This window comes from Macaca thibetana, chromosome 12, assembly GCF_024542745.1.
Source record: "Macaca thibetana thibetana isolate TM-01 chromosome 12, ASM2454274v1, whole genome shotgun sequence".
In the NCBI taxonomy this organism is placed as follows: domain Eukaryota; kingdom Metazoa; phylum Chordata; class Mammalia; order Primates; family Cercopithecidae; genus Macaca; species Macaca thibetana.
This window is the reverse complement of record NC_065589.1, coordinates 112,848,005-112,866,516: the sequence shown is the minus strand read 5'-3', so window position 1 is coordinate 112,866,516 and position 18,512 is coordinate 112,848,005. Positions and strand designations below refer to the sequence as shown.

Sequence of the window (18,512 nt, the reverse complement as noted above, 5' to 3'; positions counted from 1 at the left end):
TTGCTATATATGGATGAATACACAATGTGAAATGATTAAATCAAGCTAATTAACATATTCATCACCTCACATACCCATCTTTTCATAGTAAGACATTTGAAATTTACTCTCAGTAATTTTGAAATACACAATACGTTATTATTAACTCTGGTCACCCTGCTGTGTTTCTCAAAAGCTTATTATTCCTTCTGTCTGACACTTTGTATCCTTTGACTAATATTTTTTAAAATTTCTAATTGGCTTTCCATGAGTAGGAGATAGCAATATATAAAATTATTCAGAAAGAATATGAAGGGCAGAAATATCCATCAAATTTTTAAGCGAGAGCCTCGACTTCCTCAAAATGGACTCACTGGTCCTGGATACAAGTCAGAGAGCTGACCTCTCAGGAAGCCAAATTCCAAAACGATTGTTGTTACAAATTTAGCTGCCTGTTGGTTTCTAGCATCCTGTCTGACACCTCCAGCTCCAAAGAGACTAAATAAGAATCTTCTAAAAAATCAACACTGGAATTGTAATCTTCTTATCGCATATATCTAAGAGGGCCTATCAGACAAGATTGAACCAAGTTCTAGTTCATATAATTAAACAAGTGTCATCTAATTTATTTTTGTCATAATTTTATTCCTATCTGAAGAAAACAATTTAGTTATATTATTTTTATATTACTTAGATAATTTTGTTTATATATTACTTAGATAGTTTTGTTTATAAGGATGACTCACTCATTCAACAATACACATAATAATTAAATGGCTATGAATGTGGATTTATTAATAACACTATCATTATTGACAATAAAATGGTCATACCATCTGAGATACTTTGTCCTCATGAATAAATTAGTAGAATCTAATTTCTAGATCCTTCATAATGGTAATTTAGGGTAAAAAATAATAATGCAGTAGTCAATTTTAGCCCTTTAATCCTATGGAGAACTGTATGAATAACTGTTTGAAACTGCAGGGTAATCCTGTCATACTTGCAAACACATAGAGGCAACAATACTATTTCTTCTCACACTTTTAATTAAAATAGTGCATGAGTAGACTTCCAGAGTAAGGATCAGAAATTTTCTTTCTAATTTTCCTGTTTTAATGACCACCACTTTTAAAGCTATGCTGGAATTCACTTTCACATATATCTAACTTACAGAAAATTTTGAAAAGCCTAAATATCTATGATAGATTCAATGTTTTCTTCCCTAAATATAGAAACTGTCCAATCTTTGCTGAAACATGTATTATTCCACTCATTTCCCTGAATGTACATCAATGTTACATCCTATTTTGATGACTGAATTGGAAATTACCTAAATAATGTAAATAAACATAATAATCACTGTTAAATAAATATTGTGGATATAATAAGTATCTAAATATTTTCATAGAGGATGATAAAAATAAGATAAATATGAAGGTATCTAGCAACAGGAAATGGTAACTGCTATAGTGAGGGGAAGGACATGTCCAAGCAAAAGACGATGAGATTCAATTATTCATAAGCACAATGCACCAATGAAAGCAATTATGCTGAATGGAGTCCCCAGTAGCCATCAGTTTTTATCCTCTATCTTAAAAAGGAACAATTGCTTCCTAGTAAAAAAAACTTGGCAATGGCCAAATAAGTGACACTAACTTATCTGAACAAAAAAGTCTTAATCAGAAGTATCATCCAAAAAGTGTAAGAAAACTGGGTCACACTTTTATTTTATACTCAGCAATACACACAGGAGAGGAAGTCAAGATCAAATGATCCTACTCATGCATGCTGGTCTTCTTTGCAGGGTTCTTCTTAAAAAGAAGAAAAGTACATGAAACTAATGATGCTGAAAGCCACAGCTTAATATCTCCCTTAAAATTACCAATTTAAAAGTCATTACTTTGATGCCACCTCAAAAAACTGCCATCTAATTATCACATGGTTTTTCTTGTATCTCTGTCTAAAACAGGGTTTCTCAAACTCTACACTCCTGACATTTCTGGTTTAAGTGTAGGATGCACATTTCTGACCTCTACTCAGTAGATTCCCACAGCAAACCCCTCACATCCATTCAGGACAATCAAAAATGTCTCCTGGGAGTAAAATCACCCCCAGTGGAGAAACACTGGTCTAGAGAAAAAAAGAAACAATACTGTCAAAACACAACATTGATATGTACAGTTCCCGTGGCTTCACTGATTAACCAGTATTAGTTACACTACTGATGTCTATCACTACTGGGATTCCAACAGATACTGAGTAGACCAAATCTTACTAATAATTATCAAATTTTCCATTACTATTGGCCATTATGTGAGGCCACATGGCCAATCAAATTTTCTGATAATATTTCCTCATCTCAAATTTTATGAGATAAAATTTTTGATGCCTTTGTTAAGTATTTATCTGTGCTACTGTGTTTATTTTTTTGTTGTTACTGTTTTAATAAGGCACCTATTTCCTCAAACACAAATCGAATAATAAGTTCCTTGATTTCACAGTGGTACACAGTTGGATCTATCACCTCCATATACCCAGCAGTGCAACAAATAAAACAACCAAGAAACAAAACCAAAAACACTAGGATGACATCCAAACCAGCTGATGCTGTCTGTTTGCATTATAAATCAATGAATCTTCCTTGGTTCTTCCCAAACCTACTATTTTGTAATGGCCTAGATATACGTAAACGGTTAGACCAATGAATATGTAACTAACATTTTTCTTTTCTTTTTTCTTTTTTTTTTCCGAGACGGAGTCTAGCTCTGTCGCCCAGGCTGGAGTGCAGTGGCCTGATCTCAGCTCACTGCAAGCTCCGCCTCCCGGGTTTACGCCATTCTCCTGCCTCAGCCTCCCGAGTAGTGGGACTACAGGCGCCCGCCACTTCGCCCGGCTAGTTTTTTTTTGTATTTTTTAGTAGAGACGGGGTTTCACCATATTAGCCAGTATGGTCTTGATCTCCTGACCTCGTGATCCTCCCGTCTCGGCCTCCCAAAGTGCTGGGATTACAGGCTTGAGCCACCGCGCCCGGCCTGTAACTAACATTTTTCTTGGAATCATTCTTCTTCCATATATGAATTTCCTTCCTGTGTTATGGCTATTTTTAGTAGAATGTATTTAAATAGACTTACAGAGTTTCAAAGATTTCAGATGAGACACTTATCTCTCAATTATTGCTTTTCATATTAATGCATAAGATATATATTTTAGGGGGCCACGCTCTGTGACCCATGCTTATAAACTCAGTGCTTTGTGAGGCCATCAGAGGAGGATCACTTGAGGATAGTAGTTCAAGATGAACCTGGGCAATATAGTGAGACCCTATCTCTAAAAAAAAAAAAATTTTTTTTTAAATTAGCTGAGCCTGGTGGCACACACCTGTGGTCCTAGCTACTCAGGAGGCTGAGACAGGAGGTTCACCTGAGCCCAGGAGTTTAAAAGCTGCAGTAAGTTATGATTGCACCACTGCATTCCAGCCTGGGCAAGAGAGCAAGAGTTTGTATCTTAAAAAAACAAAAAAGATACATATTTTTAAAATTTTAACTATACTTAAGTACATGGGACTTCGACTTATGTTTACAACCCCCTTATAATTTCAAAAAGTGATTTGATAAAACAATTTACGGCTGCCGGTATGTTCAGCCATGACCATGGTGATATTCAAATTATTGACAGTGGAAACAGTACAGCTAATAGTTAGGAAACATTTTCCTCATTTTGTCATTGTGGATGAGCTTTTGTTTGAACTAGTTCTGGCTTTAAGAGATAACATTTCCAAACAATAATTATAAAGAGCAGTTTTGAGGCTAAATCACTTACTTCCCATCCTCTAATTCAAAAGTTATATGCCCCTTAATTTCCTCCTTTCATTAGAAATCCACCTATCTTCAAACCAAAAGAATGCCTTAACACAATTATTTCATTTTTTAAAAAGTATTTTTTATTTTGGCAACCATGCCCAATATTTATTTTAATCATAGAGTCTGCTACCCAAAAGTACACAGTAATCATATTTAAAATGTGTTTAAGCTGAAAAGTGATAATATGATGTTAAATTTACTTAATTTTAAAAATATATTTGTAGTCATATTTTAGCATAATATGTCTTACTATAGAACAGGCCATTCTCTTAGGATATTTTTATCAATAGTATATTTATTTTCTCAAACGACTTGTCATGCTTTCATTTCAAAGCTTTTTATACTGATCTGATCCAATTAATTATTATTATAATTAAAATATTGATAATTGCTCACAGAAAAACCAGCAATACTTGTTTCAATAAAATATATTTTTCAACAGAGTTTCCTGGAAGAGAAATTAAATCCAGGTTTTAGCCTAATGTTAATCTTAAAAACATACGTGTATTAAATAATGCCATCTTGAAGTTAGGAGAAAATGATTAAACAAGCTCCTTTGAAATCATCTGGAATTATGGCAATTCCTATTTTTGTTCTCAGTTTTGGGTAACTGGTTGCAAACTGATGCCACCTTCCACTCCCCTAACCCCTCCCCCCACATTAAATTTAGATACCTCTAGGACTTATAAATTGCTTAATTATCTGTGCTGTGACATAAACGTCCTTAGGGAGCCTATGAATCTTAGAAGATAAGTAAATTAGAATATTTGCTAAATATGACCCTGTGGTAATTAAGAGTCATGGCCAACATAGAGGAGAATAGAAAGAGACCTCAAAAGGATTTAAAAAGATATAACACAAAAGCACAAAGATAAAACAGCGTTAATTAGCACATGGAGAAAACCACGATGATATGAGATGGTGATGGTGTGTAGTACCAACGAAAGAATTGAGATAATGGAATAAGAATCTAAAAGTTTTGTTTGTTTTGGTTTCTTTTTTGATGTATCATGGAAAATAAAAAAGTAATGAATAAATGGAAAACAAAAACGTAATTAGTGATGGGGGAAAACCTCATTGACTTGCATGAATGAGTATTTAATAAGGCACAGTCATATAATAGAATAATTCATATACTGAGTATATCTAACCTGAATGCTTGGCTACTGAGGGCCTAGAATCTCCATAACATTATGTTACTTTATGAAAAAAAAAAAGCAAAAATTAAAATGCATTCCATTTTTGTTCCCCAAACTAATTTTATTAAAAATCCATTCATTCTGACTTTAATCTGTATATTATTATCATACCTTCTCATCATTATCGATTCTGGAATTCTATCTCCTTTCCTATCTTCTTACTAATGGCTAATTTTCCACTATTGACAGTATTTCTCAATGATTCTCTAGGCTTTTTTCTAGTATCCCTGAGGACCATCCACTGAAGAAATAGTAAATACTGCTCTATACTGTTTATTAAAATTCTCCATAAGGGTTAGTATTATCTACCAAAGGAAATCCACATTCTTGGACAGTAGGCAATCTGCTGTATGTATCCTTGACATCCCATGAGTACAGTAAAGAGTTGCACACCAAGTAGCTATTCTTTGATTCCCTGTAAATTCGTTTGAAAACAAAAATGTCATTATTTTTCTTCTGACTGATGACCTCATTATTAATGTACATTAGTTGGCTGGTTAAATTTAGCCCAATGATATATAATCACTTAATGATTGTAATGACTTTTTCTCCTTAATATGTAAAAATACTAAACGGAACACTCTTAGTCCATTTCTTCCATAGGGCCATTCCATAATAAAAATGAAGATTAAATGTTTAAGTGTACACGTATGAATACATTTTTAAAAGTAGCCAACGACTTTGCTTATCTTTTTATTTTGTGGAGGTTTTCTGAGAGCCTGTAATATATTTTGTCTGTATTTTATGAATTCATCTAATTGGCAGTCTATTGAAACTTTAATTACAATAAAATAGTAAGTAAATAACTGTGTACTATTTTTCATTGGTGTTGAGTAGCTAGATTTTCAACATTTTCAATAGTAATTCATTATCACTTACCAAACAGGTAATTATAGCTAAGTCTCCTAACCTTAGGGTACTAGATTTTTCAGAAAGGCAAAGTGTGTATTAAGACCAATATAGATACACACAGTAATTTAAACCATGTTGGTGAAACAGTGATACAAAATAAGTGAAATGGTACTGACAGAATCCTAAATTCTAAAAGTAGAACACATCAACCTCAGCTGAAGACCAGCTTTGGAAAGCCTTTCCATCTGATCCAGAAAACAACAGAACTAGAAAGAAGTCAGAAAGAATGAAAAGTAAAGAAGAAAGGAAAGTTAACAATAAATAAGGCTAGACTAGCCATTTCTTAACCTTGGCATTTGTATGACTAATGTTATATATAAAATATTGGGAAAATTATTCTTTCTAAGCAATTACTATTTATGGAAATATTTCTCCAATCACTAACAAAAGTAAACGGGGAGAAAATGAAGCAGATAGTCACGGGATATTTTCGATCAATAGATTTACTGACTCTCACGCTATTCTAGCCCCAATTTTCACCTAAAAAGCTTTTCAAATGCTGGAGCTGAAGAATAGAGAGTTATGTACATCTAGAGAGCTTTCTAAACAGTACTGAAACACAGAAAGTAATTAATTATTCATTACTTACAAAAGTTGTGTTTTCCAATAATAATGTGGTAGCATTTGTTTCTATATTCAGTTTAATGACATGTCCATTCTCGCTTTTATACACCACATCTGTATCTGCAACAACAAAGACATTCACAATTGACAAATACATTGACTAGGTAATATAGTATCTGTAGGGGAGAAAACGTGCAAAATAAACAGACACATTAGAATAATCATTTTTAGCCTTCAATAACACAAGCAGATTTCTGTACTTGGCATTCATTCTTTTGAAAGATCAGGAAGCCCACCTAACACATGGTCTATTGTACAATGAACAAGGGGTTAGTATGAGATTCACTCAGGTTCATAGTTTAACATATGAAAATTAATTAAAATATGGACAATTTGCTGCACATTCTACAGTGAGAAAAAAAAATGGGCCATTACTGATGATGATCCAGTATTTTAACTTAAAAGTGCTGCCAGTTGACTGTAACTCTATACAGTTCTAAGTCTCCTCAGATTGAATCATTCTCATGCAGACCTATTTATGGATCTGATTCTTCTACCAACACTGAATTCCTATTTAGTCTCTTGAATTCTCTTTTGGGTTGTGAATTTGTTCTGTGGTATTTTATCTGGCTTTCACAATTGCAGCTCAAAATTTCTGAGGCTACCACTATATCAATGAATCAACCTTTTCAATTCTAGAAGAATTATGTCTTCATTTTAAATAATTGCATTTCTTTCAGATAAGTGCTTTCACATATTTTTGAGGTAAGTTTAGCCAGGTTTGTCAGAAAATTAAAACATCTTAACATCTCTGTCTGAAATTACGAACTTGAGGGAAAACTGAGAGGATATAAGGATATTCTGGAGATAAATACATATATGTAATTATACATAATTACATATATATATAATTAGGTAAAAGAAGATAGCCACATTAGAGTATTTTTGAATATGTTCTCTTTTTAAATGACAATCTTTGTACCCAGTTTTACCCAATTCTAGCCTTTTCCATGGTGTTGCATACACATCCCTAATCTCCTGCTCATTCTTGGAAGAAAGGTGATATTAATGGAGATGAGATTCACTACTTAAATGAATGTGTGTAAGTTACAATATCTCAGAAACTGAATGTCGTCACTTGCAAACTTATAAAACAAGTACTAAATGATGAGTTACAAAGATTATCAGCAAAAACACACAAAAAAGTGTCTGACATTTTGGCAGAACGAGATTTTCTGAGTCCTTCTCTCATTATTTAAATATTATTAATAGTTACGTCTACAGTTTATATGACAAGAAGCAAGCAATACTAGCAAAACTGAAGTTTGTTTTCTTCAGTGTCTAATTCAAAAGACATAGTCCAATATGAGTCTCCTATTAGAGCCAAGAATAACACAGAGGGCCAGTAGTTCTTCTTAACCTTAATCACATGGGAACAGTGACATGTTGGAACTGTGGCCTGGGAAACAGGGAAAGACAAATGGCCTTTTTAGCAAGGAGGAAAGTAAGGAGGTAAAGAAGGGATTTCCCAGTTACTCCCTGAGGCTGGCTGTATGGACTGAAAGTTCTATATGATCTTTAAATTAAGGCCTTGTATCACCTTCTGAACTTCTGTTATCAGTTAAAAAGGAGTTGAGTTCTTTTTTTTAATCCTTAACTTTACCTGTTTTCCTTTCTATTGATGCAGAACAAATAACAGATTTACATAAACTATAAATATTTATTTTGATTTATATTATTTTCCTGTCTTCCCTTTCCTTCCCATCCATGTTTATGATCATGTCTCAACAGCAACACCAATCATCTGTAATGCTCATTTGGTCTTGCCAGTTGATTTGATCTCCTGTCCTCCTACTCACAATTAATGCTTGCTCAAATCAATAGTCCAACCTCAACTTTGAGTTCTAACATCTATTCCCTCTTTGAATTTTTAAAAATATTCTCATCTCTGGCCCACTTCTTGATTGTGATGAACATATCATCGTGGATTAGCAGAAGCCAAATAGCATGCCCTAACAAAATCATCCTTACAATATTTTCTCAATAAATTAAGAGAAAAATTTCCATTTTCCATTGCTTCATGGAGATAAATATAGCAAAACAAAACAAAACACTCGACAAGTAGTTTTTCTCCCAACAGGCAGGCAAAAACATCTTTGCAAAGATTGTGATAATGAAAGAAATCTAACATGGCTGGCTCCGTCTTGCTTTTAGGCTCATAGGCTGGCTGTCTTCACTCATTCTTGGGCATTGACCAAGCTAACCATGGGTGAAATTTAGTTTATAGTTTAACCTTGAAACAAGAATCATAATAGTCACTCCCTAAACCTCATCCCCTCCTTGTTCAGGGATTGAAACCACCCTTGTAATGCTAATGAAAGGAAACAAAACTGAAATTATGAAAGACGTCTGAATTCTGCTAAAATGTAGCTGTAGTTTCTGTAATCCCTTACTGCTCAAAAGTTATGTGGCCAAAGTTTACAAGATTTGTGACTCCCTTATATATAGATAATATAGATAATAGTACTGTTGTAGAACCTCAGATTGGTCTTTTGAGATGATTTTCAGACTGGCCTCACCTGGACTCATCACTCAACAGTCCTGTGACCTCCCATCCAGAGGTAGACTCCATGCACAGTTATCCACACTTTTATAATTGCATCTCCCTCAACCAATCAGCAGCATCCATTCCCTAGTCCCATGCCCACCAAACTTTCTTTGAAAAACCCTGACCTCCAAGACTTCAGGGAAACTCATTGAGTAATAACTCCAGTTCTCCCACATGGCAAATCTCATGTTACTGAAACTCTTCTTTACTGCAATACCAAGGTCTCAGTGAACTGGTTTTTGCAGTGGACAGGAAGAAATCACTGGGTGATTACACAAGCACACTGGAGAATTTTAAACTGAGATGAGGTCTGTGGCATCAGAGAGAAAGAAAAGTCATAGAGGATTTTTAGTATGAATGGTGATTCCTGGTCAAGAGAAGAGAAAAAGAAATATGTGACCCCACAGTTCCTTATAGTGAAAGAAAATCTTAAATGAGTGATAGTTTGTTATTAGGGGTGGTCAAAATAAAATTAATCATTATTTCCCTTAGAATGAAAGTAGAAGGAAGTGAAGCTTGTTTGAAAAGATAAAGACTACACTTAATATCAATTTATTTAAAGTCAATTTTCTTGAATAATTGTTGGGCCTTGAGAAAAATCTACAGAGAATTAAGATTAGTAAATACCTTTAGTTCTACATTCCTGCAAATTTTACTGTTAGACCTGCAATGCTGCATTAATAGAAAACTTTAAAAATTCACACGTAATTCTCTAGCTTAATAACTAATAAGGATTTTTGCATGAATTATTTTAAAAGCAACTAGTATCTGCCCTCATTAATTTTCTTGGGTTTTTTTTGTTCTTTATAATCTGGTCTTCTGGATTTCATATTTATTCTACTTTACAGTTTGATTTATAATCACTAGTGAAACCCCTAGCTTTGAAACTCCTGTTACTAAGATTAATAGTTATCTACTAGATTAATAGTGATCCTTCATTCTGGAACTACATTTCTAAACGTTGTACTATATATTTTGTTTAACATTAAGTAATAAAATATGAGTGAATCAGATCAATGACTTAAGTGCATTAACGTGGGAAGATTAAGGTAGGTGTACTTGAAGTATTCTTAAAACATGACATTATGCATATCTACAAGGTACTTTGATTAAATAATATTTTCTCCTTTTTAGCTCTTTGACAGTTAAGAGCCAATTATTCTGAACACCATTCAACTCAGTCAGTTTTTTTTTTTTTTTTTAATGAAAATGTATGGCAGAATAGAGTCACTATCTGGCCTATGTACCCTGAGATCCAAGAACCTATTTTCAGTCTGCAGTATCCCTAACTATCATTACTGTCATTTCGATTCAATTCTTTCTTCCATAATTTGGCATACAAAAAGAAAAACATAGTATCCTAATTTAAAATCTTTCAGGTAAATGGAACATTATATTTTATACCCCTTCCACACAAAGCAGATAATATACAGCATTTGCCGTTGTTAATTTAGTTCTCAATGTGGTATTGAAATTAAGAACTAAGACTTCTGCATCTACCTTATCTATCAGGACCAAGAACAAAGGCAGCCTACATTCACTATTTTACTATTTGTTCTAGGAAGTTCTTGTTCATGAACTTAGTGGGGTAAATCAGAACAAAAACCTTTTTTTTTTTCAGAAAATGGCTGAAAATTAGTTTCTAGAAACATTAAACTCCTAAAACTGGGTAAATTGCTCAATTATCAAATAACTCACTTCAAGATTCCTGCCTTTCTGTATCTACCAATCCTAAACTATTACATCTTGAAGTGCGCCTAACCAAACCAGATCATTACATTGAAAGCTCAGTCTTATCTACTCAAACCCAGATTTCCAACCCTATTCATATCTTCCCCTAAACTTCTCCTTCTGGACACTCGGACTCATAAAATGTTGTCTTTTCTGACTATTATAGGTAATAAACTCAGCTTTGCTTAACAGGTTACACTGTGAGCCTTCTGAGAAGTTGAAAACTGACAAAATTCATCTTCCATGTGTATCAGTATAAAATCCCCATATTAGTAGTTGGTCTTGCTAATGGCTGATGTAAGTATGCATTTACTTTTGATGTGATAACCTAATTTCAGTGTTTCAAAATTAAATCAATCAATAAACATATCATCTATCTCTACATAGGGAAAGAGTTTTCAAAAAGTAGAAAAAACCTTGGCAAATCAGTTCTCTGAGAAATTTTAATCCAAACATAATTGTCATGGAAAACTATTTTGATATATCCACAATTAAAATTCTGTAGCAGTCCATGTTTTAAAAGAAACTATACTCAGTAAAAAAGCTGGGCAATTAAAAATAAAACATGAAAAAAAATGAAATTACTATCACAGGAAATGCTCAAATAAATCTAGGAAGGGTTTGTTAACTAACAAGTTAAGATTTTATTCTTTAATTAACTATTATCAATGGTAAATCTAGAATATTTAGCTATTCATAATTAAAACACAGTAGGCTCCTCATTCAACTCTCCTAAAACTCTGCTCACAATGTTAAACTTTTCTCACATTTTGAAGAGCCCTAGGATCCATATATTTAGCTGAGAAAACTGAGGCCATTAGAAATGGCTTCAATATCCTTTATTTCTACTTCGAGATCTCATTCCATGTACACTCTTTGTTTCCCAAGACTTTTGGGAAGAGATGAACTTTCTCCTTTGCAAAGAGAAGCTCTGTTTTATAAACAAGTAAATGCACTCTAAGTTCTTAAATATCTTTGATTTCTGCTAAAAAAAAAAAAAAAAAAAAAAAAAAAAAAAAAAAAAACTATGGCCAGGCACGATGGCTCATGCCTGTAATCCCAGCATTTTGGGAGGTCGAGGGAGATGGATCACAAGGTCAGCAGAACGAGAGACAAGCCTGGCCCACATGGTGAAAACCCGTCTCTACTAAAAATACAAAAATTAGCCGTGGTGGCATGCAGCTGTAACCTCCAGCTACTCAGGAGGCTGAGGCAGGAGAATCGCTTGAACCTGGGAGGCAGAGGTTGCAGTGAACCAAGATTGCACCACTGTACCTCAGTCTGGCAACAGAGTGAGACTCTGTCTCCAAACAAAAAAAAAAAAAAAAAAAAAGAAAAGAAAAGAAAAAAAGTACATTAAGTCTGGTGTTTTTCTCTGTTCCTAGTTTTTTTTCCCTTTCACACTAGGCCTCAATAAACCTTTTGCCTGAGGGGTTTCCTTAACAGCCATATTCTCCATATTCTCCGTAACAGCCATACATGCTATTCTGCTATTCTCTATGTCTTCTGCAGTGCAGCTGCAGTTCTTGCTCTCCTGAAATTTCAGACTTCCAACATCATCACTGACCTGCAATAACCAAGTCCAATATGCTCTTCCCCTATGCTTAATCTCCACCTAACTCAACTTCATAGTGTGTAACAATGATGATGAACAGTAGGATTTTGCAATGCTCTTCTCTTGACTTTGAACTACTACCTTGCCCTGGTATTTGTTCTTCAAATTTTCCTTTCAATTGCTATCTAAACAAAGGCATCCTTCCAAACTCAGCTGTAGGCCTTTTTTTTTTTTTTTCCCAACAGCTCTTCAGTGACTATTTTACTACTCACACCTTCCTATATTGATTCTTAAACATTCAACTAAAGTCCTCATCTTTCCCATATGCCAGTTCTATATTTCCAATTCTATACTAGATCACGTATCTTGTAGACATATAAGACTCAGTACTAAAATTAAACTTTTTATAGTTTTGGCTCTACTAGCCCTCCAAATTCCATTTACATACATAGCATCCTATTGGTTACACCTTTCCTGTATCTTTATCTCCTATATTAATATTGTTCTTTATGACCACCCACCCAGACTATTGTTAGTTTTGTAAGAGTTTTCTATGCCTCTAGGTATTACCATTACACAGCCCAATCAATTAGACACAATACTTCCCATTACCTCAAATACTCTACAAAGACCTGTGGCTTCCTAATCATAAAATATAAAATTTAACATATATTTATATATTTATTATCTACAAATAGTCTATAAGATAGTCTAGATGATCTGGTGCTTACAGTTCTCCGCATATGTAAAACTTCACTCCCACTCAGACTTTCTTACAATGCCCACAATAAATACACCAGATCTTGTCCAAACTTTTAATTTTTTTCAAAGCATGGTTAAATACCCAACACCTTTAAAGTATTCACCTAATATCTCTCTCTTCGGAACTCCTAAGCCATTTAATATTTAATCATATAATTCCTTTCGATCTTTTTTACTGAGTTTTTAAAATTCCATTTTGATGTGTTTGTTTTGGGTTTTCAATTACTTTATAAACTCAAGAAGGGACCTATTTCTTGTTCCTTTGAGTACTGAAACCATCTACATCAACATATCTTACTGTTTACATTAACACAATTTGCTATTCAACCGTCTGCGTTGATACGACTTTAATATTTCAGGAAATTCTTGCCAGGAAGCTGAAGTTGCAAATAACCATCTTTTTCCAAGAACTTTCCAAAAATCCATTTACTTGAAAAATAGACTGCACCATCTAAGGCTCACTAAATATATCTTCCTCAGAACAACATGCAGCACAAACAAATGACTGTTTCCTATTTAAGAGCTTCTCCAAAGCACTCACATCCCTCAATTCAACTATCCTAAACTCTTAATCACAAATTATGCCCAACTCTAATCAAGACCACGTATTGAAACACCTGTCCAACTACATACCCTCAAAACTTTATAAGCATCTCTTCTTTGCTTTTCTCTTTCCATATGCTGCTCACTTTCTGTGACAACAGTGATCCTTTTTACCAAACTAAACAATTAAGTCAGTCATGCTTTATCTTCAATAGGTTATTTCGGTGGAATTTCTGGCAAGCCACCATTCAGTCGTTTGTAGCTTTTACAATATTTACTATAGCCCCATCCAGTAGAATGATCACAGCAAATATTTTTGTTTCCTCTAAGTTTTTGACTACATTTATCAAATATATATATGCACTTATTTACTTATTTATTGCTGTTGTGACGTTATTTAGAAATACATTTAGCACTCCTGACGAAGATATCTGCCTTGACTAAAATTTGTTCAACCTCCTCCATCCACTTCACAACGAGTCCTTGACCTTGGCCGGCCTTTAACAAGAATCCTGCTGGGTCAGTTTAGTGAGAATCCTCCTGCCCTTGACACTTGATCAAATTCCTCTACCCCCACCCTTGAAATTTAAGTCTATGGCTTGCCTTTAGCAAAAATTGTGTTAATCCAGTTGACAGAGCAGGAGCACTGCCATCTTGGACATGCCCTTCATTCTAAAGTTCAACTTAATAAAAGCTACCTAAATCCAAAGGGCATCAGCCTAATGGCTAAGGTCAGCATGACCATAAACCGCAAAAAACATCTCCAACCAGAAACATTCCAAACTCCTCCCAGACCACGGACATGCCAGTCCCTAGATGACCCCCTCCTGCTGGGAAGATGCCAGCCCCGAGATAACCCCTCTCCGGGCTGGAATGATGTCTGCCCTAAGATAACCTCCTCTGCTCCCAGAGACATTCCAACCTGCCATCAAATTATCCACACACATAAACATTCCAAGCTTCTGATAAGCCCCTCACCGTAAAACCAATATATACTCACCGTCTGTAAGAGAAAGGGGTCCTGACCAATCGGCCAGGAGCCCCTCTCAGGTTTTAACTAAAGAAAACCTCTTTAACTGTCAGCTGTGTTTCACGTTTCTTTCCTCTTTCTTTAACTCTTATACCAGTTTAACAAGACTCCCCCTGCCCTGAATACCTCCTGTTAGTTTTCCAGGTATCGACTGCTTTATTCTGCTCATTGGCTCTAAGTACCTCTAGCAAGCAGTGTTTGCTCTGGTTGCAATTAAGTCTCTTTACTATATTGCAATAGTTCTTTTGTTGGGTTTGGTATGGGTTTTTTTGTTTTTTTCTTTTCTTTTTTTTTCTTGAAACAGAGTTTCACTCTGTTGCCCAGGCTGTAGGCTGGAGTGCAGTGGTGGGATCTCGGCTCACTTCCCAGGTTCAAGTGATCCTGCTGCCTCAGCCTCTGGAATAGCTGAGACTACAGGTGTGAGTCACCACACATAGCTAGTTTTTGTATTTCTAGCAGAGATGGGGTTTCACCATGTTGGCCAGGCTGGTCTCAAACTCCTGACCTTAAATGATCCACCATCTTGGCCTCCCAAACTGCTGGGAATACGGGCATGAGCCACCACGCCCAGCCCTATTGCATTCACTTTGAATAAGTTCTTCCTTAGCGTTTTAGTAAGTGTCAGAATAGTTTTTAATATTATTTTGCAAATCTCAACTTTCATAACCTACTTTCATAATATTACAGCATTACATTTAAATAATTTTAATACATTTACATATATATAAATTTAAACTTAGCATTGTTAACAGAAGAAATAAACTTTGTGAAACATTTTAAAGAGGTTTATTCTGAGCCAATATGAGTGACCATGGCCCAGGGAACATTCTCAAGAAGTACTGAGAAATATGCTCAAGGGAGTTGGGTTACAGTTTGGTTTTATTCATTGTAGGGAGATAGGAATTGTAGGTAAAACCATTAATATGGTTTAGCTGTGTCCCCACCCAAATCTCATCTTGAATTTTAATCTCCATAATCCCCATGTGTCATGGGAGGGACCCGGTAGGAAGTAATTGAATCATGGGGATGGTTTCCCCCATCCTGTTCTCCTGATAACGAATGAGTTCTCACAAGGTCTGATGGTTTTACAAACATCTGGCATTTCTCCCGCTGGCACTCATTCTCTCTCCTGCTGCCCTTTGAAGAAGTACCTTTCGCCACGATTGTAAGTTTCCTGAGGCCTCCTTAGCCATGCAGAACTGTGAGTCAATTAAACCCCTTTCCTTTATAAATTACCCAATCTCAGGTATTTCTTCATAGCACCATGAGAACAGGCTAATAAAACCATAAATAAATACAGGGAAGGTTTACATGGGTTCAGTATAAGAGGTGGGATATCTTGAAGTGGGGAAGGTTTACATGTCATCAATGGAGTCAAAGACTTTCTGATTGGTAATTGGTTGCAAGAATTAAACTTTGTCTAAATATTTGAAGTCAGAAGAAACAAATGCTTGAATCAAGATTAAAGGGGGTTGTGAAGGTCAAGGCTTTGTTATGCAGATGAAGCCTCATAGCCAGCAGTCTTCAGAGAGAATAGATGGTAAATGTTTCTTTTCAGACATTAAAGTTGTCAGATTATCAGTTCATCTCCCCTAGATCTGGGAAAGGCTTGGGAAGGGAAGGTCTAGCTGCATTAATGGAGATTGTCTGCAGATCCAAATTTTCCCTACAAAAGATGGCTTTGTGGGGCCATTTCAAAATATATCAAAAAATATATTTGGGGGTAAAAGATTTTTGTTTCCTTCAGGGTCTGCTATCTGTCCTGTGACACTATGCCAGAATTAGGTTAGAAATTAAGCCAAATTGTACCAGGTTAATTAAAAAAAAAAAAAAAAAAAAAAACACCAGTTTTACAAAATTTTGTGGTTTGTAGGATATGACTTAACCTTTGCCTTGCATGACCTTTTGTCTTGTTTTTATTTAGCCACAAAGAGACTGTTTTGTTAGTCTTATGATCTCTATTTTAACCTGAATGCTGGTCACTTGTGCTTAAATTCCAAAAGGAAGGAGACACAATGAAAAGTGTTCAACATCCCTTCCCATCATGGTCAGGAATTCAGGTTTTCAGGTTTCTCTGGGGTCCCCTTGGTCAAGAGGCAGTCTGTTTGGTCTGTTGGGGGACTTAGGGTTTTATTTTTGGTTTACAGTATACTAGATCAGGGGTCCATAAACTATAGCATTGGGTCAGTCTGGCTTTTCAAAGCCTGTTTCTGTAAAGAACACAGCTACATCTATTTATTGTTCATGGCTGCTTATGCACTACAACGGCATAGTTGAGTAGTTGCAACAGAGAAAATATGGCCCACAAAGCCTAAAATATTTACCCTCTGGTTCTTTAAATAAAAAGTTTGCTGGAATCTATGTTAACCTATTAATTGTTTGCCTCATTCAAAGAACATATGTTTTACTTACTATATTTATAAATGTTAATCACTGATTATTGCAATGTAACTAAAAGACAGTTCTTCTGGATTTCCAAAACAGCTATATACTTTAAAAGGTATTTTTTTTGTTGTTGTTGTTTGTTTGTTTTACAACATGGCATGAGAAATACATATTTTTAAAAACATGAATCAAATCCCTGGTAAACAAGATAAAGTTAGATATCCAAAATAAAAGTATTTACATAAAAAGTAACCAGAATAAACATCATTTTTATTTAAAAGTCATCATAATTGTAAGTAACCATTATTAATACACATGGAAGTGCCAATCCTATGAATGCTACTTCCTGTGATAAAGAGCCTTTTTCAGGCTAGATAATGGAGCAGTTGATAGCCACTCAACTAAATAATGTTTTTCTGATTTGTAGCTAAAATGTGAATAGCAGCAATTTTCACACGATCATTTCATTCTTTGGATTATTTGAAAAAAGATCGCATAAGAGGAAAATAAAATTTCTCTCTAGAATTTTAAATATCTTTTCCCACCAGAAGGGTTGTTTGCATAATAGTAGCATAACCACCAGCTTTAACTGATTCTTAACTTTCTTCAGTTAAACTCTTACCAAAAGTTTCTTGACTTCATACTCATACACTCAACAATCTTGTTGAATGGTCCAGTCTATTTAAATCATCAGGCAAAGGAAAGATGTAAGCAGATTCATGCTTCTCTTTCACTTGAGCAGCTCATATAAAGTAAATATAAAGATTGGTGTGTTTTTATGATCTCAAAGGTCTAGAAATCTACACTGCAGTGATACATGCAGAAAATAGAGCTTATTTTAAAGTAACATCTAAACTGCAAAATATGGAGGATAAAAGAGGCTAGGCAAATATTTCAATCACTTCCATCTCCCTCTATGTAGTTTGTGTCAGCTACTATATTGACACCATTTTTTTCCCCATTCTGAAAAGATTAAACCGAGCTGATTTTAGTCTTTCATTGTGCTTTAGGAGAAAGGGAGGTCACCAGCAATCCCATGTAAGATGACAATTTTTGTATTTTGGGGTTCCACTCCAATAATACACTTCACTATAACACCTCATTGGCCTATAATGATTTGACTGTTGCTGTTGAAAGGACACAAAGATAGATGTGTACCCGCCCCCCACCCGCTACACCCTTGTTCTGCTCTCTAATCTTTGCACATACCAGAGATTTCATAAGTTCTGTGAGTACCTGGTTTTCTGCACGTACCAGAGATTTTGTTTTGCACATACCAGAGATTTTGTAAGTTCTGAGGCAAGGTCACAAGACGTGTTTAAGTAAGATAAACTCTTGCTGCCATAAACCTGCTCTCCCGCCTCAAAGTTTGAACCAAAAT

At 34.9% G+C, this 18,512-nt stretch overlaps 1 protein-coding gene across 4 annotated transcripts in view; it reads right to left on the bottom strand.

Moving 5' to 3' along the window:
• DPP10 (dipeptidyl peptidase like 10) overlaps positions 1-18,512 on the bottom strand; it is a 1,406,192-nt gene that overhangs the window by 344,753 nt on the left and 1,042,927 nt on the right. For all 4 annotated transcript variants that reach the window (XM_050751763.1, XM_050751761.1, XM_050751764.1 and 1 more), the window contains one exon: positions 6,543-6,637. In XM_050751763.1, coding sequence (XP_050607720.1) covers positions 6,543-6,637 — 95 coding nt within the window. The remainder of the gene's footprint in view (positions 1-6,542; positions 6,638-18,512) is intronic.